This window comes from Prinia subflava, chromosome 10, assembly GCF_021018805.1.
Source record: "Prinia subflava isolate CZ2003 ecotype Zambia chromosome 10, Cam_Psub_1.2, whole genome shotgun sequence".
Lineage (NCBI taxonomy): Eukaryota > Metazoa > Chordata > Aves > Passeriformes > Cisticolidae > Prinia > Prinia subflava.
This window is the reverse complement of record NC_086256.1, coordinates 11738321-11761267: the sequence shown is the minus strand read 5'-3', so window position 1 is coordinate 11761267 and position 22947 is coordinate 11738321. Positions and strand designations below refer to the sequence as shown.

Sequence of the window (22947 nt, the reverse complement as noted above, 5' to 3'; positions counted from 1 at the left end):
ATTTTTGCTTCAGTATTAGATTGAACTTCTAACTACCAATCTTCCTCTAGTCAAGCATTGTACATAGCTGCTTTCTGATAAGGAATTTTATGCACAGCAATTTAGAAAGGAACTGTTATTGATATTGGAGAAAATGTCTTTAAAGGGAAGATTTAAATACTACTGATTTGGGAAGACACACAATCCAATTCAAACATCTGCACTCTGAGTATTTCTTGAGTGTCAGAAATAAGGAGTTGCAGCAATAAGTTGCAATATGAGAGACCTCATCTTCTAGCAGTTACTGAACTTCAACGAACTGCAATAGCAAAAAATTATGTTCAAAATATCCATCATTTTTCTGAAAAAAGGATTGGAATAACTTCCCTGGGCTTTTCCTCAGACAGAAACATTGTTTTCTTTCCTTTTCCCCCATTTGTTGGGATGGATACATTTTTACACTTTAAGAAAAAGCTGTTGTTTGTTTCGATTTCAATCCTGTTTGAGCCACTAGTAAAATATTTAGGTCTTCTCCAAGAAAATAAGAAATTATTTAATGTAAATTTATCTTGAAGGAACAAAGCAAGCAAAAGTTTTCAAGCTAACATAAAAAGCTACCCGACTCTTTAAGTTATGTTATAGTATGTACTACTAGAACACATCTAAGTGAAACTGCTCCTCACTGGAGACCAGGAACAATAACTAGAAACATTTCTTGTACATAGGCAAATAAAATACACTCAAACTAAAATTTTTCCAATAACATTTCAGAGGCATGAAGAAAATACAGGCTGTAGATATTAATCCATGGATGAGAAGACATTACAGAAGTCTGTGTTAAATTATATAAAAAAGAGCTTTCAACAGCTTCACTGATTATGCAAAGATTTTTGTTTGTTTTAAGAGCTGCTGAAGAAAAGGTTTCTAACATGTAAATCAGTTCTCCAAACAGTTTTGTCACTAGGTTAAAGGCTGTGCTTATTCTCTCCAAGATGCCAGACATATCTTTGAGTGTGAGAAGAAAATTAAAAAAAGAAACAGACAAACCTTTCAACAAAATCATCCAACAGCACAGACCATAGTGAGAGATTTTACTGCAGCAGCTCAGACTCTTCATTTGTTTTAAACTATATAACTGATACACAACTAAAAGTAAATATTTTAAAAATTAAAATGTATTAACATTAAAACATTTTAATATTGTCAAAAAGTTTAAGGGCCAGTGTACACAATTCCCCATCAGTTTGAATGCCAGCATTCCTTTTCGCAGTAGAAATTGAAATAATAATATGAAGTATTAGGAATTTAGCACTGACAAGGAACCCTACAATTTGAGAATTTTCCCCTCTGACCTGCAATTCTGTTTGTAAGTAAAACCATTGTTTCTGTCCCAACTCTTTGCATTCCTCCCAAGTTAACTCGACTAACATTTCAGTCTGCTAGAAAAGCTCTAAACAGGAAAAAAAAATACAGAGAACTTTCTTCAAGGGCAGACTGCTGAAAGTAGTGGAAGCTTTTAACCCTCTATACACCTTTACATTCTTCACTCAGAAATAACAGGATGGGTATTTTATTTCAGTTTTGTGAAACTACCTGCTCTCTGATGGAGTGCAACGCCATGCCTGCCTGAGGAAAGCCTGTTTGTAGGCTTCCCATGCTGGTTCACAGGACTGAGAGGCACAAAAACAAACAGAGCTTAGCCCCACATATTTCTTCTGTTTTCGTGTCCAGAAGTACTTTTTCTACAGAAATCCTGTTTTAGTTTACTGATTTATACGATAATACTGAAAGTCCACTGGAGAATGCAACAACAGTGAACACACTGGCATTCCATTATTTCATCTATTTAAAATGCAAGTCTTTTCCAGAGTGGTATTTATAATTTATAACTCAACAACAGCTTACCAAGTTGAAAATTATTATTTGTAATTATTTTTATTATTATTACTCTTAATAGTATTCTACTCACAGGGAAAAAATGTATTTATTTATACCTCTGTCTCTGCACTGCTGAAAGCTGAATATTTAGAAATATTGGAAGTAGAGACACAGCACATGAGGAAAAACAGTGGCTGCAGTGATCTCTTGTATCCCAAGAGGCCCCCAGGTAATTCATTCCTGACTCCCATGTGACACGTTACCACAGCCTCCTCCAGAAGGCTGTGCTTGGCAAATTGTTTATCATGCACAACCAACTTAAAATAGAAAATGGGATCACAAAGTGAAAAGCAAGCCTGTGGTATGAGTGGTCAATGGCAGCACTAAGATCTAAATTTGATGTGGTAGAGTAACATTTAATGGTTTTGGGAAGGAGCAGCATCTGTGAACAGTGGATAAATAGGGGGAGAGAGGTTTCAGGAGCTCCACAAGTTTGATTGAAGAATTTACAGAGAAAGCCAAAATTGAGAAACTGCTAGAAATTTTTACCTTAGTCAGTGTCCTTCTGAACAAATCTGGAGTTCCTTATAAACCAAATTATAAACCATTTACATTCTTATAAATAAGAATGAGAGATGCCTGTCAGGCATTTATGTAGCACTTGATAGCATCTGTCCAACTGTCAGAGCCTCAACTCCAGCTGTGCCTGATCACAAGCACTTCAAGTAGAGAACACAGAAGAAAAATCCACAAATCATATCTATCTTTCCTATGTATCAGAGAAAAAAAACAGAGCTAAACATCTTCTGCTTGTTGTTGTGGGTGAACAGTTGAAACCCTGAGAGCTGGTTATAAGCATTTTAGTGAGCTGCAAGTGTCATCACAGAATGGTTTGGGTTGGAAGGGACATTAAAAATCATTTAGCTCCAACCCCTGCAACCACTAGATGAAGTGGCTCAAAGGCCTGTCCTTGAGCATTTCCATGGATGTGGCATGAATTTATTAAGGAAAAAGGCTTTTTCTTATTTACTCCAAGGCCCACAGAAGAAGAAAAAATAGTAGTAAGGGGAAATACTTAAATGCCAGAAAGACCACACTGAGCATTTAACCCCAGGTTTGTATCTTCCTCTCAAAGAATGAAAACATCCCTCAAAACAGCACTAAAAAAAATAATCTTGCCTCTGAAGTGTGTTGAGGGTAGCTTACTTCAGAACTTCACTTGTTTCACTTGAACAAGTAGAAATTCGATCCAGTTATGACTCTGACAATGAGGTCTACAAATCCCCAGCACCACATACCTTTTCCATGTGTAAGCAGCTATTCAGAACAAGGCAGTCACCTCTCAGTATTTTATTCAATAAGGAGCTGACATGCCCAACGTGAACCACAGATCAGCTTGTTTTTCCAAAACATGGAAAAATTTTATGGCTTGTTTTGAGCTGCCTAGAATCTCCAGTCTTCTGAAATATGACCAACAGAACTGGAAACAGTACTCTAAAACCACACCAACCCAAGACTGCATCTGTCTCTCTGCTGGTCCTTTGCACACAGACAAAGGTTAGAAAATTATTTTTCTGCAGCCATATCCCAAGAGCTTACACTGACTTTCCTAAAGTGTTCCTTCACGATTTTTCTTTCAAAATCTCTCACTTATATGTACAATCCATACCTGCCAAGACTGAACGTAGTTTGTTAGATTGAAACTATTTAAAAAGATAATTCAGATCTTTATTACTAACCTTTGCTTTTTATTATTTCAGTGCTTTAAATGTCCTAAATTATAAATTTTATCAACTTCCAGCTCTATAAATTATTTGATAATCAACTATAAAGTTGATAAAACTACAGTATTTGACCAAATATCTTCCCTACAGGGTAAATCTTTCCCTTAACAGCAGATGGAAATATAAATAAATGTTCATGTCAGTGAGCTAAGTATTATCACCTAATTCATGCTATACCGATTCACCAAACCGCACATCTCTCAAAAACCTGTACTCCAAGAAAACCTACCTACTATGAAACTGTATCAACTGGCACTAATTAAATATTTTATTATTTTGTATGTGGTAACAGAACTGCAAACTAGCAACTCTGTTTCAAAGGCATGACCTGCTGGAGATTGTTCCAAATGATTGGGAAATTGCAAATTTATCTCAAAATCTTAAACATACAAACAACCAAACCCCATTCTCATTTTCCAAGATCGGTGAATAGTAAGTGGTAGATTAGGATGCTTTCTTATCTAATTTTTTTAAGAACTTTTACATCTCAGCTGCCTGTTTTGCTACAAATTATATTCATTCCTACATAGCACAGGAGCCTTCATTTCTGTTTCTGTTCAGAACTGCAGTTTGTATTTTGCAGAAGGGTATTATTCTTATTCTTAGTAGTGCAAAGAAGGCTGTACTATCTTTATTTCTTTTGACCATTGGGATTTCATCATTTTCTTGGACTTGCTTATTCTTGTGACTCTTGAACCCTTCCATTCCTGTAGTTGTTAATATATCAAATATTGAACAAAAATCTTCTAAGCATCACAAGTGCTTCAAAGAAATCATGTAGTTCTGATTTTTTATTAAAATATTCCGAAAAAGTGAAGCATGCTTTAATACACTTGCTATTCAAGTCAAAAATTCAAGAAAGATAATGATAAAAAGCCCAAATCCTGAATACAGAAAATAGTATTTACTAAAGCAGTTCATTACTTTTTTCCTCAGTCATCTGGGCCAGCACAAATAAAATTTAAATAATAAAGTCACTCAAGAGATCACGATTTATTTCTATAAAGGACATTTGAAAGGAATCAAATTCTCAGAACATTCGTGGTAAACACGAATTTAGTTACCACATCTGGAAAATGAAATATTAATTGTAAATACTCCCAGGGTAACCAAGCAAAAAAATAACTAAACACATTGAGCATTCACATGGAGTCCTTTGAGTACCACTTTATTAATTTGGCCTGAAGACAGAAATCACAAATGAACTTCTAATTATAATGGATCTACAAAGCAGCTTGACAGAGGGTTTCAGATACCAAAATGAAACGTTCAAACGCTTTTTTGCTTTAAGGGTTACATTTACAGGTGCATGCAGGTGAGTCAGAAAGCCAGCTCTGACCTAAATCTAATCCCCCTCGGCCAAGGCTGTGTTTGGTCGATGCAGAAGCAGGAGGGGACAGCACAGCACTGCCACCTCGTGCCCGGCACACGGCTCCTCACAGACTGAGCCTGGACCTGCTCTGCCTTTCGACTCTGCAGCTATCTCAGAACAGATGCCTCGTCTTGAATTATGAACGGCTACAACAGCATCCAGCTTTAAGATCCGATTCTTTCAATGAAAATAATCAAACTATCTGTACTCAATCAGCATGTCAGGCAGCAACTACTCATTATATTTGCTGTTGTGACAGCTTAGTCACTCAGAACTGTGATAAATTTCACTCACCAGAGACAAGACCTTTGCTAATGGCTATCTGCTTCAGATTAAGTACTTCTAGTTTAATTTTCCTTTTTGGTAAAAAGGTTATGACAAAAGCATACAAAGTTTCAAATTTCAGAAGATGCATAAAACCTCTGAACACCCATGCTATAAAAAGGGTCATATACTCTTGCTGTATAAATGTTTAAATACCAACAAGTTACAAAGAAAACCATCTTCTTTCAATCCATTGTTATCTAAAATAAAACCACTTCATCAAACACAATAATGTAAAGAACATGATTTTTTTTGTTGCTGATTTACTGATAAATGTAATTTTGCTCAGTGGGTATTTCAGTCCTCCCTTTAAGAGCCATCATTACAACAAAAAAGATGTAAATTAGCAGTACTCACCAATATCATTAGCTAGAGCAGCAGGATCAGAGACCCCAAGGGTGGCTTCAAACTCTTCCTGAAGACGATAAGCTCTTTGAAGAAGAGATTCAAGCTTATGAATGAATTCAGCACTAATGATATCCTGCAAGAAGACATTAAAAGATTTTCTATTTGCTTTCAGCCTGTATGATTCATTTGTAAAATCCAAGGATATTAAGCCTTCACAGAGCCAACTGTGCCACATTAATTTCCTACGAACCATATAGGGACACTGTTAGATGAAAACTTCAACAACAATATATACACTTTTTAGAACACACACATATTTTATTTAGAGTAATAAAAAATAAAATTAAATTCTAAAATATTTTAAAATTATCTAAGATGTTTACTGCACTAGAAATAAAGCAACACATATCTGTTTATTTCGTAATATTTTTAGCATTTAGTATATAAGAAAGGAGAAAAAAAATAAAGTTTAAGCACATTGTTTCCGAATATGCATAAATTGATATTTTTTTCTCTGAGACATTTGTCTTTGGCAAGCAGATATCCTCCCACATAATCATAAAAGAAAGAGAGGACCCAAGGGATTACGTGCAGGGAAGTTGTTTGCTTGATAGCTCAATAATACTGTCCAGAAGCAAACACTGATGCATCAGCAATTGCCAAAAGATAAATAATGTTAGTTCCCCTCCCAAGCCCTCCTCCAAATACAAAGAAGTCAGAAGGAATGAACTCAGATCTCTTATCTCCTTTAAACACAATGCCACTAAATTGGAAATTGCATCAATTGTCAAGTTTGGTAATTGAATTTGAAAAGGTTCAGGTAATAACACAGAACAGATCAGGGCAGCATCAGCAGATTACAGACTGGATGTACTCACTTCTACACTTTCTTCTGCAATTGCATCTCCTGCTCCCAGCTTAATGGAACCACAGATTGCTTCATCTTCCACTTGCCTGTTACGGAAAGTCAGGGCCTGCTCCCAGCGCCTCAGTGCTTCTTCAAACAGCTCCATACCTAGGGCACAGCACGGACAGCTTCAGCTATACTCACATTGTAGGGACACAGGAAAATACGTAGCTAAAATAAGCATAGTATCACAGAGATGTAAGCTGAAACAGCATCACTTCCCAGCCTATACCAGTATATTCCCAGTACATCTTTACCTTCTTTTCTTGTAAAGAAATGTGATCATTTTCCCCATGTGTCAGGGCTTGATTTTAAGGATTACTACTGCAAACAGTGGAAGAAAAAGTATTCTGGAAAACTAACTTTAGATCAAGTATGATTTTGTTTTTTATGGAAATGTTCTCAGACACTTGCCAACAGGACACTGAGAAAGAACACAATAATATTTTGTATCACTTTACCATAAACCCAAGAAATTATTTACATTCACACGTAAGCACATGCTGAATATTCTTATGACTTACCCATCAAATATAAATTTTCAGGTGTAGTCACTGGAATATTGACGAGCTTAATGTCATCTTCATCTGCTTTATCCCAGGAATTAGAATTGGCACAGGCACAACTGTGACAAGAGGTGGCACTCTGAACCTTAAAAAACAAAGTGTAGTTATAGAGAATATCCTTAGAACCACATTTCTCCAGAGTACAACACATCCAAGCCATCTGCCTAGAAACTGGTTTCACTCTGTGGTGAGGACAGTGGTTTTTCAGCATCTCCAGTTTGTTCAGGAAACTTCCTTCAGCTCAGTGAAGCCTTTAGATGCATAGACAATGCAAGTTAACAGACATTCAAGAGCCTTAAAATGCTTTCACTTACCGAGGTCAGGCTTTGAACTGAACCAGAGTATTTACTGAAAAGTCCTCCATTTGCATAGATACAGGACTGAGATCCTTTTTCCTTGGCAGAGCTCAGAGAAAGAGTCAAGTTTTGTCGACTACTGGAACAACTAGAACCTAAGAGAAACATTTATTTTAAAGCTCTTGCAAACCCAAAATACTGCTTCTTTTACAAATCTATCAGGAATTGCATTTACACTTTTCAATAAAATCTATTTTAGAAGCAAACAACAATTATTCTTTTATTTACAGTTCTACTTGAGACACTACACATTAGAATTCACTATCTGTAACCACAACTACGCATTTTAGCCTAATTATTCGCCTATTCTATAAAAAATCAGATCTGAATTTCTCCATATTGAGATAAACACGCAAGAATGGCAAAGCCCATTATTAATGCACTATTAAAAAAGAGTTTTAATCACAGTTTACAATTCAAACTTCACCTTTGACAAGAAGCCCATCTTCTTTATAAGATACTGTCATTTTGTTTCTAATTTGACAAATTCAAAATGTAAAATCTAACAACTCAAACCCACTCAGGTGTTCCATCCTATGGAAATGATTAGAGGGATGGAACACCTCCCTTATGAAGAAATGCTAAAAGTTGGGGCTGTTCAGCCTGGAGAAGGCTCCAGGGAGATCCTACTGCAGCCTTTCAGTACTTGAAGGGGGTCTATAAGAAAGATGGGAACAGACTTTTCAGCAGGGTCTGCTGCAACAGGCTAAGGGATTATGGTTTTAAAACTGAAAGAGGGCTGATTTACATTAGATAACAAGGAAGAAAGTGTTCAAAATGAGGGTGCTAGAACACTGGAATGGACTGTCTAGAGATGTCATGCATGTCCCATCCCTGGAAACCCAAGGCCAGGTTGGATGGGGCTATGATTAACTGGGTCTAGCTGAAGACATCCCTGCTCAATGCAGGGGTTGGACTGGGTGAACTTGAAAGGTCCCTTCCAACCCAAACTATTCCATGATCAAAGGAAAATAGTTCGGTTTACTACTGCAGTTATGCACACCCATCCCCTCACAAACCTCTTTTCCTCTCCAAGAAAACAATTTTAAAAATCCCGCCTTGGGGGTTCCATGACTTACCTTTTTCTGAAGCAGCTGCTTTGGTACACTCTAATACGAGATGAGCTGGTTCCCATGGTGGCACTTTCTTGTTTTTCTTTCCACGTCTTCTTTTAAAGTGATGGGCCAGAAAAATCACAGATATTGCACTCACTGCTGTTACTGTGAAAAGTTTCTTTAACCCTGGGGAAAGCTTTATCTGAAAATAAAAGTGTGATTTAATTGCAGATATATATATTGAGAGACAGACTACAGCACCAAGAACTATAAGGTATATTGCAAATCCATAGACTATGGGGATCTAAGCAAATGACTTTCAAACAAAGATTCGAGTTTTTTTTAATTTCTTCTTAATGTCAGTATAATGCAGGGCTTCAATTAAATCTCTAACAGCAGAAAAATACCAAGAAGGAACTTGCCTTTTGCAACTACACTACTTCCAGCACTGTGAAAGAGTGGAAGATCCTAATGCCAACTTTTGTGTGGTATTTCAATTTGAGTAGAACATGTATTTAAATACATTTCTCTAAGTTAACAGTTTGGAAAAAATACATTTTATTTTGGCTCTGGATCAGTCATAGGTCTATAGGTGTTTAAATTAGCAAATAAGAACCACATACATAAACAGCTTGTATCAAAAGCCATTAACAAAATTTGTAACATACAAAGTAACAAGATACACAAAGAAGAAAAGTGCCATTTAACTGGAAATCACAGTACACAGTCACAAAATCTTTTGGAAACTCATGTTGTTCGAGGAACAGACTGCTGGGAGAAAACCAGCTCCACAGTCCTTGGGCCTCATATGGTGTTTGTGTAAGGTGATTCCTCATACCAGAGAGAGCACACAGAGCACCACTGCACTCTGGCACTTGCTGTGCAGTTGGTAAATACAATCACCACTGTACAATCTGAAGAAACATTGAAAGATTCTCTCTGCACTGAGTTTACACTCTACAAGTCAAGCACCTTTCACTTGAGAACCCTACCCTTCCTGGCACCACGCCTTGACCACTGTACTCTGTGAGGAAAAGGAAACAGCACCAACACAAAACTTACAAAAGACTGCTGTATTTCACAGAAAAGAGTTAACAACCAAACACCTGAGATCAAACCTCCAAGATCACAAAATTAAATGTTAAAATGAACATTTCAAAGAACTGCAAATGGATTTCTTTAACTTTGTGTGTGCCTACAAACATGATCATAAATTAACAGTAAAATGAAAACCTTTAAAAAGAGGAAAGTTAATAGTTGCACATAAGGGAGTTGCATGTGGTATTTAAAAAGGACATGAGTATGCTGCAACATGAAAAAGAAAACAGTGATCTTGCAGTGACAGTTTTGAAGTATTTAATATATAGAAAAAATGTGGAGATGAGCATATGCAGCTAAGACTGAGAATATCTCATCCTGGTTTTATATGCAGTAAAAGTACTTACAGGGAACTGTAAAATAGTACAGAGCTTTTGATTATAAGTGTCTAATTCAATCAAAATAAAACACAGTCATATTAAAGACCTGGTTTTAAAAACAAAATTCAATACCATTATTCAAAATGTAATGACAATTATGTTTAGCTTGTAAAAGTCTACAAGAAAAAAAAAGGCAATTTGAGAATTTTGGTATTTTGAGAATCACTGCATTGTTACAAAACAGAGATATACAGACACTGCAGGTAAAGCAGTAGGATGATATACTAAGCATTTATTAGCGGGAAAAGACAAAAAGGCACATTTATTTTGGTTCAGTGTCACAAACAAACTAAACCCCAAGGTATTCTGTACAAATTTAATTCGCACTCACAAGAGCACATATAATACTGCAATAAACTTCTAAACGTATAACAAAAGTAACAATATTTAGATAATGTATGCATTACCTGGTTAAGAGAATAATACCAAGAAAGGGGAAGATGAAACACCCGTAAAGCCACTGTCTTCAGAGAAAATCCTGTCTCAGTAACAGCTTCTTCTGACATGGCTCCTTCTCTCCCATACCTCATTAAGTGAAACTGTCTTGAGAACAATCACAGACGGTCTCTGGAACACTCTGCCAAATGAAGAATACATACTAAGTGATGCAACACAAGCCCAGGACAATTTTATTCTACAAGCTCCAATCTCTTCCATGACAGGTACATGACTTGTTTGATTCACGGTTTTGAGTAGAGGCAAGACTTATTGTGGAGACAGCAAATCTGCAGGTTCGGCTTAGGCCCCGTTTGTCCAGGTGCTGTGTGCAGATGCACAGGCAGCACTAAGGAGGGCTCGGTCTGCTTTGATCAGCCGGCCGATCCCGTACTACAGCCTCTAAACCACGCACGGCAACAACCCTGCCTCTGAAACCCCGACTGTCGGAAGAACATATCTGCCAGCTGAAAGAGTTAAAAGATTTGAGAGCAGCCAGAAAAAGTTTATCTCGTTCAGCGCTTGGTTTCTTTTGCAGACACACCACGAGAAACAACCACTACAGCCTGACGTAATCTCCCCGATGCAGGCGCACCTCTCTCACTCCCTGATGCTGAACACAAGGCGAAGCCTCCGAATCGCGACTCCGGGACCGCAGAACCCACCTCCGCCCGGCCCGGCCGAGCCCTCCGCAGCCCGGGCAGCCCCGGCATCGCGGGCGGGCAGCGGACAGAACCGGCTGCCCCGCGCGCCCCTCAGCCCCCTCCCCGCAGCCGCCCGGGTCAAAGCGGGGGCGCCTCTCCCCGGGCCCGGGCCGGGTCGCTACAGCTGCCGCACTCAGTTACCTGCCCGCCGAGCACCGGGGCCGCGGGCAGCTCCCTCGGCTCCCGCCCCGGCGCTGCCCGGAGACCGGCGGGATCCGCTTCCGGCACGGGGAGAAGCGGCCGCCGTCGGTCGGGAGGAGCCGCTACCACGTGAGGGAGGCCCGCGACGTCAGGACTCCGCGCTCGCCATCTTTGCTCTGGGCAGCTCCCGCTGCGGGCGGCCGGGCGGGGGCGGGGCGCGCGCCTGGCGCCGCCATATTTGTGCGGGGCAGCGCTCACAGGAGCGACGGAGGTGCCCGGCGCCGCCATCTTTGTGCGGGGCGCGTCCGGCGGTGGCGTCGCGGCAGCCGCGCCCGCCCGCCGGTCCCTCCGTCCGCGCGTGTGCGGGGCGGCACCGGCCGAGCCGCGGCCCGGGCGCGCCCAGCTCCGCCACGGCAGCCCCGCTGCAGCACCGCTGTCCCCACAGGCAAGGGCGAGATGCGGGGCTGATCGCGGCCCGGCTGAGCTCCAGGATCCGTGCGCGGCGCATCCTCCCGGCTGCTGCGGTAAGAGAGGGAGGGCCCGCTTGGGCAGCGGCGGAGGGTTCGGTCTGACAGGGGTGGGAGCGTGGCGGGCCGTGTGTCTGCTTGGTCTCACAGCCCAAGGCGTTGGTGCGGGGACAGCGGCCGTCCCGGGAGCCGTCCCGGCCGGGGCGCCGCGGTCCCGCAGGGCTGGGCGGGGGCCGGAGGTCGGCGGTGCCGGGGCAGCGGGGCCGTGTGGGGCGGGACCGCCCTCCCGCCGCCTGGAAGCGGCCCCAGGGCTCCGCAGGTCCCTGCTGAAGCCGCAGCTGTGGTACCGTGGGTACCGCGCCGTCCCTGAACCCAGTAATTTCCCGATAAATGGCCCTGTTCGCTCCCCGAGTTATCCATGCGCATGGATCATCGGCTGTGGGGGGTGGAACAGCCTGGGGGAAAAGTCCGGGGTATCACCTAGTGGAAAATCACTGCAGGCTTCTCCTGCGCTTAGGCAAAGCCCGAGTTAGGAAAATCCTCTTAGAAAGATAGAGGTTAGCTAATGGCTTTCATAGTTAGGATTTAGCGTGGTGAAAGAAAGAAACGAAAGGGTGGCCTGTGTGCCCTGAAAGCCTATATGAAATGAAAACCGTCTAACCCTGTAAGAGGATATACTCTCAACTCCAGAATATTTTAAAATATTTTTTCTCTGTGGGAACAGTACTTAAAGGCAGAAAAAAATGTAATGGAAGTGACTTACCAATTTGTGTCTTGCTCGAGTGGGTAGCTCCTAGTGCCTGAGGAGAAAGACCAGGTGCCTTTGACCGAGTTACTGAGCATATTTATGATATTTAATGACAAAATACCAGGTTTTATGCTAAACAGATAAAATAAGTTCTCTACCAGAGCTGGGATAGGTGGTGTAATTTTTTCAAGGAATGGGATGCACTTGTTTATTGTTGATAGATTAAAAAAAGATAAAAATATGGAGGGATGAGAAATAAAATTCAAAACTACCTATTGCTTGACAGAGTATAAAGGAACCTAGGTCAAGAAATAGGAAAGATTAACCTTAATTTCATACACTAAGAAGATTAATTTTAAGTTTGGTAAAAATGTCATTCGTGTGCAAAAGTACTTGAAGGAGTTTCTCTGAAGTTTATAAAAAACAACACAGATTTTTAGAAAAGTGATAAAAATACGTATCTAAACAATCTGAATATGCCTAAGGCTATCACTTCAGTGGGCTTTTATAGCTTTGAGTGAATGCTGGTGGGTTTTTTCTGAAGTGTAAAGAATACTAATATGGTAAGTAATTAGTGAACTTCCAGACCACCTTAGTATTCTGAGTAATTAAGTGTTCAGGTACAAAATTGCAGCCTGTGTCACTCTTGCTTTGTTGCTATAAAATATAAATAAATGTTAAATGAAATTGTTCCAGTGCATCACTGGTAAAATAACTGTGAGTGCAGCTAAGAAGCCTGAACTTACAGATTACTGGTTTGAGATGCTGTTATTCAGAACAGCACTGACAAAATAATAAAAGCCTGTAATGAAGACATAATTGCTGCTTCATGTAATTGATGTCTTCAGAATAATCCTTTATTCTTAAAATCTTCCATCAGCATTCCCTTACTGAACTCTGTAAAATGATCTGTTAAAATGGCTCCATATTTAGAATATCAGTGGAATACATAACGCATGTAATTGTTTATTTCAATAGCTGTCGAAGTGTTAACTACTGTAACTAGGTAGATGAAATCATTAATCCAAAATTTTTTTAAAGTACTTAAAATCTGTTTTGTTTCTTTAGGAAATATTGGATTCCTTACATGACCCAAAGATAATTTTTGAGATCAGTTGAATTCTCTTAGTGTTTGATGGGAGTTTTCTGTGGGTGTGATAGGTGTTCCGTGGTAGGCAGCACACAAGTTTGTGATGCTGTGGAATTCTACTGAATAATAAATAGGTTGCGGGTCATGATGCTTTAGATTATGGTTCACATTTCTCTGATGGCTTGATTTTTTTTTTGTCTTGGTGAATGGAAAGACTAGTCAGGAACACAAAAAAACCCTCCCAAGACTGGACTTCAGGAGAATTTTTTCTTTGAAGTATGACTCTGTGCATGCTCAAAGCAAATTTGTGTTGATAAGTCCTACTTTGGAGCATTAATTGGTTCACTTCATGGAGTAGGGTAGTGAAGCATTGAGATAGGTGAACTGAAACCTCTGAGGGAAACAATGGAGAGAGCTGGCAATAGACTGGGAGAGAAATTCTCTTCCAGATCTGTGGGAAGCATTTGATGAGAGCCTTATTGCCTGAGTGTGATCATGAGCAGTTGGTGTGGAAACAGGCTGAGAGAGCTGGGGCTGTTCAGCCAGGGGAAAAGAAGAGAGGGAGACCTTACACAACCTCCAGTGCCTAGAGGGGCTGTAAGGGAATTGGAGCAGGACTTTTCACAAGAGCCTGTAGTGATAGAACAAGGAGCATGGCTTTGAACTCAGGGGGCAGGATTAGGTTAGATATTAGGAAGAAATTATCCACTGTGAGGGAGGTGAGGCACTGGAACAGGTTGTTCAGAGAAGTTGTGGATGCCCCATTCCTGGACGTGTCAGAGGCCAGCCTGGATGAGCCCCTGAGCAGCCTGATCTAGTGAGTGGCATCCCTGCCCATGACAGAGGGTTTGTAACCAGATGATCTCTAAGGTTTCTTCCAACCCAAATGGTTCTGTGATTGTGTGATCTCCCTGGGATCATGAAATGGAGGATATACTCCAGCTTTGGAACAGGAGTATAAAATGGAATTCTCTGAAAGCCTACAAAAGTAGGCTTGTTGGATTATTTTGGGGGTTTTTTTCAAGTACTAAAAATACAGAAACACATTTTTTGGATGAGGCCAATGCAATGCAGAAGTTGGTGTAAAAGCAGATGTGTAATGAGCTGCAGGGGAAGAAAAGCAATCCCTTCACGTAGGTTAGGAAGTGGTGAAATGGAGGAAGGTCAGTGAGCGAGGGAAGGGCTACCCTGGGCTTGGTAGGACTTAGAGAGGTGAAGGATGAGTCATGGTTTTGAATTAATTTTACAGTTTTAGACTTTAACATAAAATTTTACAAAATGTGTTTCTGCAGCTATGTGTATTGAGCTGCCGGGGTTATGTATGGCAGTAGAGTGACTTACACAGTGCTGCAAGATGGAAAATGTTAAAAAATTGTTAAAAAAGATGAAAAGCCACTCAGCTTTGCTCGTATAATGACATGTGAAGAATCTGTAACAGGAACTACACATCCACAGGAGATGCTCTCCATATGGTCACAAATAGGGACTACATCCACAGGGACACGAGTTTGAACAGCTTTGGCCTTTCTGGCATGAGCAGAATTCCTGGGTTTGGGTTTGTTCAGGACAGCAGGTTTGGACTTGTGCAGTTCCATGTAAGAAAAGTTAAATACATTAAATACAAATCTGGCAGCATGAGGTGAAGTCTCCATTCATTGCTTTGTATTACTTGGAATAATACATTCAGAAAGCTTCTGCCATAAAAAAAATTAAGCCTAAAGCTTTACTAATCCATTATATCAGTCTTTCTAAAGCATTTGTATTAAATCATCTCACTGCATTTAATGTTCTCAGGGCTTTATTTGAAACTCACTTGGCCTTTTTTTTAACATTTTAACAGACCTTGCAAACTGTGGAAGATGTAACATGCATTCATGTTGCCATTTCTGTTCTGAAAGGGAACCTTACAGTTCAAGGAGGAATTGCTAATATGATGGAAGTTGAGGAGTTTTGGCTTGAAAATCTGTTGCCTTATTTGAAGTGTCTTTCAGTAACAGTGCATATAGATTACAGTCAGTCACTGAACTGAGGAAGCACTTCTCCAGCTGGAGCTTATACTTTAGAATAATGCATTTTAAATGTCCTGGAATGCCACTGGTCCTGGAAGATCTTGTCTAGAAAAAATCCTAATTGATTGATTTACTGTAGTATTTTCAGTCTTGTGAGATAAGTTCTGAAATATTTTATTGAACAACTATTAACGTGATGTTAAAAAAAGACTCACTCATACTTGAGTCTATATATATAATTATATATATAATTATTTATATATAAAGAAAATTTATTTGTGTATATATGCCTGTACATACATATGTGCATGTAATACAACATGAAGTATCACATATTATTGCATCACAAATAATATGTAATAGTTCAATAGTATTATTTGTGTAACAGTGTATATAGTAATAAAAAAGACTATACACTTAGACACACACATATAGAAAAATTATCAAAGAGAGCTGAAGTGGCTCTTGATTCAATGGGATCTTATTGTAAGGCAATGGAAGGAAAAAGTCAGACAGAATAAGCTGAAAGTTTACCAGGGAGTGTGTCTGAGATGCCCATTAGGCAACGTTTGTTTTGCCCCACTCTGTCAAAACTGTAAGGTGCTTAATGTTGAAATGAGTGATTGGTCCTGTAAGTGGAAGAGCAAACCTAAAGCTGCCAAAGCACACAGGCAGAGAGGAAAGAGGTGTTGGTAGCAGTGCCAAAAGTGCAAACAGATCAAGGAGGGTACATCACTGAGCTGAAGTTCAATTACAAGTCTTGATAAAGGAGCACTACATTGGACAGATAATAATTGGGCAAAAAAAGTTAATTTTTTTCTTGGCCTTTAGAGAGATTAAGTTGTAAGTAGTAATTGTTTAAGTGGCAAAAACAAAATTATTGGATAGTCCTTGTCTGAATTAGTCAATGAGAGTATTTATATAAAAAGAACATCACAGAGGGTTTTTTTAAAATTTATTTTCCTTCTGTTTCTTTCTATACCACTATTGAAGTAATAATGACAAAGTGATTGTATGTAGCATTTTTTATTTCTGGTAAGTTTCTGTGTCTGCACTAGAGACCTTGGATGGGCAAAGGGAACAAGATAAAAGTGTTGCTGAGTGTTTAGTGTTGCGTGTGAGTCACAAGTTTCAGTGTCCTTTTGATATATAATATGTCTGAAATCTAGAATGCGTCTTTGTAAATAAATAAAACCAAGATAAAGTTTCTTTCTCCTTTGATAAACGGGTCTTGTGTTCCTGCAGTGTAGCCTTCAGAGCTTCAGCACTGTTGCAAAGATCCTTTTGCAGAACATAGAGGCAAGGCTGTGGTCAGTTTTAGGTAGGCTTGAAAAGTAATGTTTGTATCATTTGGGTGCAATGGCAGATTCCAGAAAGTTAAATAATTTACCCAGATCAGCTCTGCTCCATTCAGAATTCTTTTAGTTTATAACCTGGAAGTCATTGGATTTCATTTTAGAAGTCAGCAGGTTTAGTTGGGGCTATTGGAGTCTCTTAATAAAATTTATACTAAGTCTAAAGAGGCACACTGTTTTAAAAGTTATGTAGATGCTGCATATTAGATATCTAGGATTGCTGTCTAGTCTAAGGAATTGGGTTTTATTCATTCTTACTTCTGTTGACAGGTGATTCCCTGGTGTTGAAAATTCCAGCTACAGGATCTCAGAAAATCCAGCTTCAGCCATGTCGTCACCCAGCAGCAATTGCCCACACTTGGAGTCGGTTGGTGAGATAACAAAGGAGGAATTGATACAGAAATCTCATGTGAGTTGTAGCAATTCACTTTCTTCCTGTCACTGTTAACTGGTCAGGTTTCTTAGGTCCACATTTTAGTGTATTATTAGTTATAAGATGCATTTAAGTGTCAAGCATGGGTAAAAGCTCCTCTACTGGAATAGTAAGGTTTAAATAAAGTATGAGAAGAATTGTGGGCTTGATGAAGCTGAAAAACTATTTTTCAGCACTTAAAGAGCACTTGTGGCAAAAGTGATGTTTTATTGGAATCATTATTTAGAAGAGTTAGCAGAGCACCAAGCTCAACTTCATTTTCATTGCCGTTGCAGCATTTAGTTATTTGGACTATCAATGTAGTAAGTACAGCTGACTTCAAGTAGAAACTGTAACAAAGATATTTATGCTTGAGTTTACTGGGGTAACAATTAGCTTCTTGATGGAGAAGCCACAGTTTGAGAAACCTCCCCTCCCTGAACTCTTGGTTTCAAGCTAGTATTAATAAATGGGACAAAGAAGGATCTTGTAGCTCATTTAAGTAGCTGGGAGGTGATGAAAATTGAAACCTTTTCTGTCCATGGTGCTTAATTTCTATAACAAGTTAATTTGCTGCTGAGGAGTACAGCATTTTTCTACTCTTGCATCTTGTTTGTGTAAACCTTTGCAGGTGGTGTCTGCAAGAAGGAACATGAATTTATTAAAAGTTCCATCACTGACATTTCTTTTTATGTTATATTTATAGGAAAGACCAATTACGAGAATTTTATAATTATGTGATATGGTACATATTTATGCCTTATTTAGAAAAGCAGTTTTTGGTTTAGGATGAAAACTCAGAGATAAATCTGAGATTTCAGTGGAAAAATATGCTGATCCTGAGATTATGGGAAGCAAAATCTAGGTTGGTTGTCAACATATCTTTTTTAAAGTTAACTTTAAAGTCTTGAAGGTGTTCATCTGATACTAAGCTTTACAGTATTTTTTCTCATTTGGTCTTGAAATTGTGGTTTACAGGTGAAAGTAAGTGAAATAAAACTTGCTTTTGTGTTGAACTTTAATAGGGCACTTGTCAGGACTGTAAAGTCAGAGGACCCAACCTTTGGGCATGCTTAGAGGTAAGTTGTTCTGTTGTTCTACAGTAGAGTAATTTTCTAGTAAATATAAACTTGGTAGTATTTTTTTAAAGAAATATCTGTAATGAAGTTCTTGAAATTAGTTTAACTTACCATTTAAAAGCAAAATTTCTTCTGCAGTTCTTTATTTTTTAATTTAACTTCTATCGGGTACATAATTCTTGTAATTTAAAAATAATATGCTAAAAATGAGATTTTTTTTTTTTTATAAGAAGGAAGATAGCATATTAGTGTTTTTACTAGAGTTATGACACTTCTTAGCTCTTAAGTTTTGAAGGTTTTTTTAATATTTTCCGTGGGTCTGTAGATCTAAAAAACAATATATTAATCCTGAATTAAATTACTTTTTATAAGCCTTTCTTAGCATTTGTAGTCATAACATCTAATAGTAAATACAGACATCTTACAGAATAATGCATACTCTGACTTTTATTCTTATGCAAAACAAAGAAAAACTCCTTATTTTGAAACTTGCAGAAGCTTGTATTAACATTCACCTTACTTTGTAAAAGTTTCATACAGTCTTTACCCCAGGTATAGCTCTGTCATAAATATATGCTTTTGCCTGACTGTTCTTACTGTCTACAAAAACCTGTAATTTAAACTGTATTTAAAGAAAGTACAAATATGTTGTTTCTGACTTATCTATGATCCCAACTGGAAAGCATATAGTTAACTTAGTTTTTAAAATGTCTTGTGAGTTCTTTGCACTTACAGCTGTTTACAGAGATTGAAATTTTGCCCTGTAGGCTTGACTTCATTTCATGGCAATTCTTATTTAAGTACTGTCACAAGGATCTCTAGGCTAATGCCCCCCTTTAGGTGCACATATGAGCATTTTTTAAAATCCCCTTCATTTGTGTCCTTTTAGGTGGTGATAAGAGATCAGATTACTTTGCTCCTTCTGTCAATAACAGAGATGAAGGGGGAAAGAAAGAGGGTTTAATGTCTTTTGTTAGATGGCTTGAAGTTTTAATTATGTATCAAAAAAACCTCTTGGGAGTGGGGAAGAGGTGTTCAGGGATGCATCAACCTGGCAGGTGGGAAAATGCTGTCAAGCTTAAAACATGTTTTTTATTTCTCACATAGAGCTCTTAGGCTGTTACTGAAAAACTAAATTTTATACCAACATTTCCATAGGAGAGTCTTGTAGTTGCAGTAGGACACTTAATGTCATGCTGTGATGTTTCTCCTCTTGGATGAATTGGCATCTTGTCTTCACCTTTTTCATTAGGAAAACCTGGTGAGATCCCAGCATGTAAATGATCTCTAACATCAAATATCTGTGATCATTTAATACAGAAAATTGGCTGTGTTCAGCTACTGTTTGATTGTATAAATTAATGTGCTTAGAGAGTTAAACAGATAACCTGCTGTACCCTCCTGTGTGATTGGCCTGACTTATGCAAATGAGGAATTAGCAAAAATTGCTTGAAGGTTGGCAGCTGCAAGATTCCACACTCGACTCAGCCAAATATATTTTGCAATGAGCATGATTAAAATTGACAATATTTTGCATGTTATAACCAGTGGCAAGTTCTTAACCATATAGTGCTGGAAACTTATGTAAAGGTGAAGAAGCTAACTGGTCATGAAGTAATGCTCTGCTGAGCAGGCACTGCAGATAGGGGCATGCAGGGATTTTCGTATAAACACGTCTGAGGCTGTTGCCATTCAGTATTTCACCACTCAGACACTGGATTAACTTTGCATTTTCTGCAACTATCTTTACCAAATAAGGAATTATAAAAAATACGTGTTGTCAGTAATATGAATAAATATATAAAAATGGCCAAAAAATTATATTCTAAACATTGCCCATCGGTGTGAGAAGTTAAATCTTGCAGCATTCTTTTTTGCTTTAGGTGATATTTGTTTTATTGCTTACTGTGCATGTCTCTTGGTTTGTGTAGGACTGTGCAAGTTTGAAATTGGAGTGAACTTTAAAGGGACTGGCAGTACATTCCTATTCTGTAAACCTGTTTGAGACCAGTTTTTAATTCTGTTTATTCTGTGTATCTTGCCCAACAGAACAGGTGTACGTATGTTGGCTGTGGTGAATCCCATGTTGATCACAGTACCACCCATTCCCAGGTATGTGTATCTGCTGGTAACACAAGTGAAGCAGTGGACTTTGAGAACTTGTATTTCAATGAAGTCAATAACCTGTGTTAGCTGACTGTGTGGAGGTTTGATGAGCTATAATTGTTTTTCATGTTATAGAAGCAGGTCTCGCTAATTTAGGAGTATGTGAGTTTACAGGTTTTATGTAGCTGCATAATTACGCAATTCTTCCAAAGAAGATGGTGCAAATGAAAAAAAGAACAATAATTAGTGATGATATTCAAGAAGCACAGATGAAAGACTTATTGAATACCTCAGCTTATGTATAGTACTTCACTACTTCAGTCTAAATTTCTGGGACTGTGGCTGCATGGTGGGTAAGAGGAGGAAAGTAGCATTAATGGACAGCTGAAGAGGTGTAAGATAGGGAGTATAAACCACTAGAGACAGGTGCTTTGTTTTTGCAATATGCTCCTTGTTTGAGATGAGGAAACTAGACTGAGCTGAGCATGTGCTTTCCTGCTGTGTCCTGATCTTGGATCCAGCTTGCTGGGAGCAGTGCAGTGTGTGCACTCTGTTCCTCAGCACGCCAAGTTCTGCCAGGGCTGGGCAGCTTCTGTGCATAGGCTTGGGTCTTAAACTCGCTGTGTGTTCTGGGCACACGTGTGTGCAAGGGGAACACTTGCCAAAATAAAGCAAATAAGGTATTCTGGGCACAGAGGGGTGGCAGTTTTATAAACATGTCATTTCTGTGTTGCTGATTTTGAGACTAATGAAATTCTTGCCATCAATTTACAGTTTGTCAGTAAATGCATCTAAAGTTCCACACTGAACAATTCTTGATCCCTAAAATTATTTTTAAAACCCTGGTGAATATTAAAATGAGGGAATAGTTTATACAGGGGTTTTACAAGAAGTATGTGGTGTTATGACTGCATTTTACCACCACTCCTGATCTGTTTGTTTGTTTTGAAGCAGGACCTTAAAAAGAGTATTTATACAAATAAATAGTGCATTAATATAAATCTGTATGAGTAGTTTCATGGGGTTTTTTATCAGCTGTTAAAGCTGAATCACAGTTCTAAAGCCTTTACAATAGACTCAGAAATGAGGTATTTCTAGAGTGGTTGGGGACCAGATGGTCCCTGAATTTCTTGCCTACAGTTTTATACCTCTTGGCTTCTTACAGTAGTTTATTCCTGCTTTGCATGCTGCCTTAGCAATGTTACGTACTTGCCAGGTAGGAGAGAGCAGGCAAGCTATTCATTCTCTGTCAGTGACATCCTGGTGTTGATTTTCTTATTACTTAATTTTAAATTGAGGAGAGTAAGTGCTTTTCTGGGTTCTTTAATAAGAATATCAATAAACTTATTAAAATTAAAGAAGTGAGGTTGGCATGAATCAACTTCTCTTACTCCAGTTTACACCAGCAAGGCTCCCTGTACTGCAAATAGTCATGTTCATTGCATCCACTCCAAGGAAATCATTAGGCCATTGCTCTGAACTCTTGTAATTGTGTATGGATCTGAAGCTGCAGAATTAAGCACATTCTTGTTTTTAAATTTGTTTGACTTATATAAATAGATCTGAGGTTTCTAGTAGGGGGAGGACGACCTAATGAGATTTTAGCCCACTTTACATTCTTACGTTCTTGTACAAGATTTTGTTAAATGAATGGAGGAGGAATGGGCATCCTACAGCAGTTGTAGTATTTTCCTAATTTCTAGCAAGTCCCGTATTGTTTATAAACCTGGCTAATACTGACATATAAGGAAGAAATACAGGAAAGATTAGTGAAAGTATTTGGAGGAAGATAGCAGTTGTGTGCCCAATCTTACATTAAGCAAGGAGGTTAAAAAAACACTAAGAGTTGAACAATAAAAAAAATTCTTTATCTCTCAAGTTTATATTGCTTCAGAGTGTGAACTGTCAACAAAAGAACTATTTGAGTCTAGAATTAGTATGAGGACCTCTTACTCTAACTAAATGAAAAATTTTATCTTAGTCTTGGAATTGCTGTGAATAGCCTGAATTTCTTGCAGCAAACCAGGAGAAATAAACATTGTAGAGGAGGAAGCTGGCATTGTGGCCAGTTATAGGTAGTCCTTGAAAACTGGTTTGTTGTGAATTGTAGCACTTCCAACAAGAATACGAAGACTTTCTTCCTATTTTTTAATTACAGAGAGGCATGTGATACAACAGTGTCTCAGATTCTGCTTGCATCTTATTGCTAATTTGAATGATTTGTACTAAAAATGAATGTTTGTGCTAGAATTTCAGTAACTGAATTGCTCTTTTTTAATATTCTAATACACATACTTGTTCCACTGTTGAAAAGCCTAGAATTTTAATATATATATCTAGCTTGCGTGTAGGAG

General features: G+C 38.7%; 2 protein-coding genes across 6 annotated transcripts in view; one reads left to right on the top strand and one right to left on the bottom strand.

Annotated features, from left to right (window-relative positions):
* MIGA1 (mitoguardin 1) overlaps window positions 1-11467 on the bottom strand; it is a 33966-nt gene extending 22499 nt beyond the window's left edge. The window contains exons 1-7 of one of the 3 annotated variants that reach the window (XM_063407315.1): window positions 11328-11467; window positions 10455-10624; window positions 8594-8771; window positions 7473-7609; window positions 7117-7243; window positions 6564-6700; window positions 5695-5818 (exon numbers count right to left, since the gene is read on the bottom strand). In XM_063407315.1, coding sequence (XP_063263385.1) covers window positions 5695-5818; window positions 6564-6700; window positions 7117-7243; window positions 7473-7609; window positions 8594-8771; window positions 10455-10577 — 826 coding nt within the window. In that variant the 5' untranslated portion in view covers window positions 10578-10624; window positions 11328-11467. Of the gene's footprint in view, window positions 1-5694; window positions 5819-6563; window positions 6701-7116; window positions 7244-7472; window positions 7610-8593; window positions 8772-10454; window positions 10625-11077; window positions 11278-11327 lie in introns of those variants that run through there. The other 2 variants (XM_063407317.1, XM_063407316.1) reach the window with 2 other exon arrangements.
* A 143-nt stretch (window positions 11468-11610) lies between these two features.
* Window positions 11611-22947, top strand: part of USP33 (ubiquitin specific peptidase 33) — a 37954-nt gene continuing 26617 nt past the window's right edge. For 2 of the 3 annotated variants that reach the window (XM_063407311.1, XM_063407309.1), the window contains exons 1-4: window positions 11612-11851; window positions 17267-17405; window positions 18434-18487; window positions 20537-20599. In XM_063407311.1, coding sequence (XP_063263381.1) covers window positions 17325-17405; window positions 18434-18487; window positions 20537-20599 — 198 coding nt within the window. In that variant the 5' untranslated portion in view covers window positions 11612-11851; window positions 17267-17324. Of the gene's footprint in view, window positions 11852-17266; window positions 17406-18433; window positions 18488-20536; window positions 20600-22947 lie in introns of all 3 variants that reach the window. The other variant, XM_063407308.1, reaches the window with a different exon arrangement.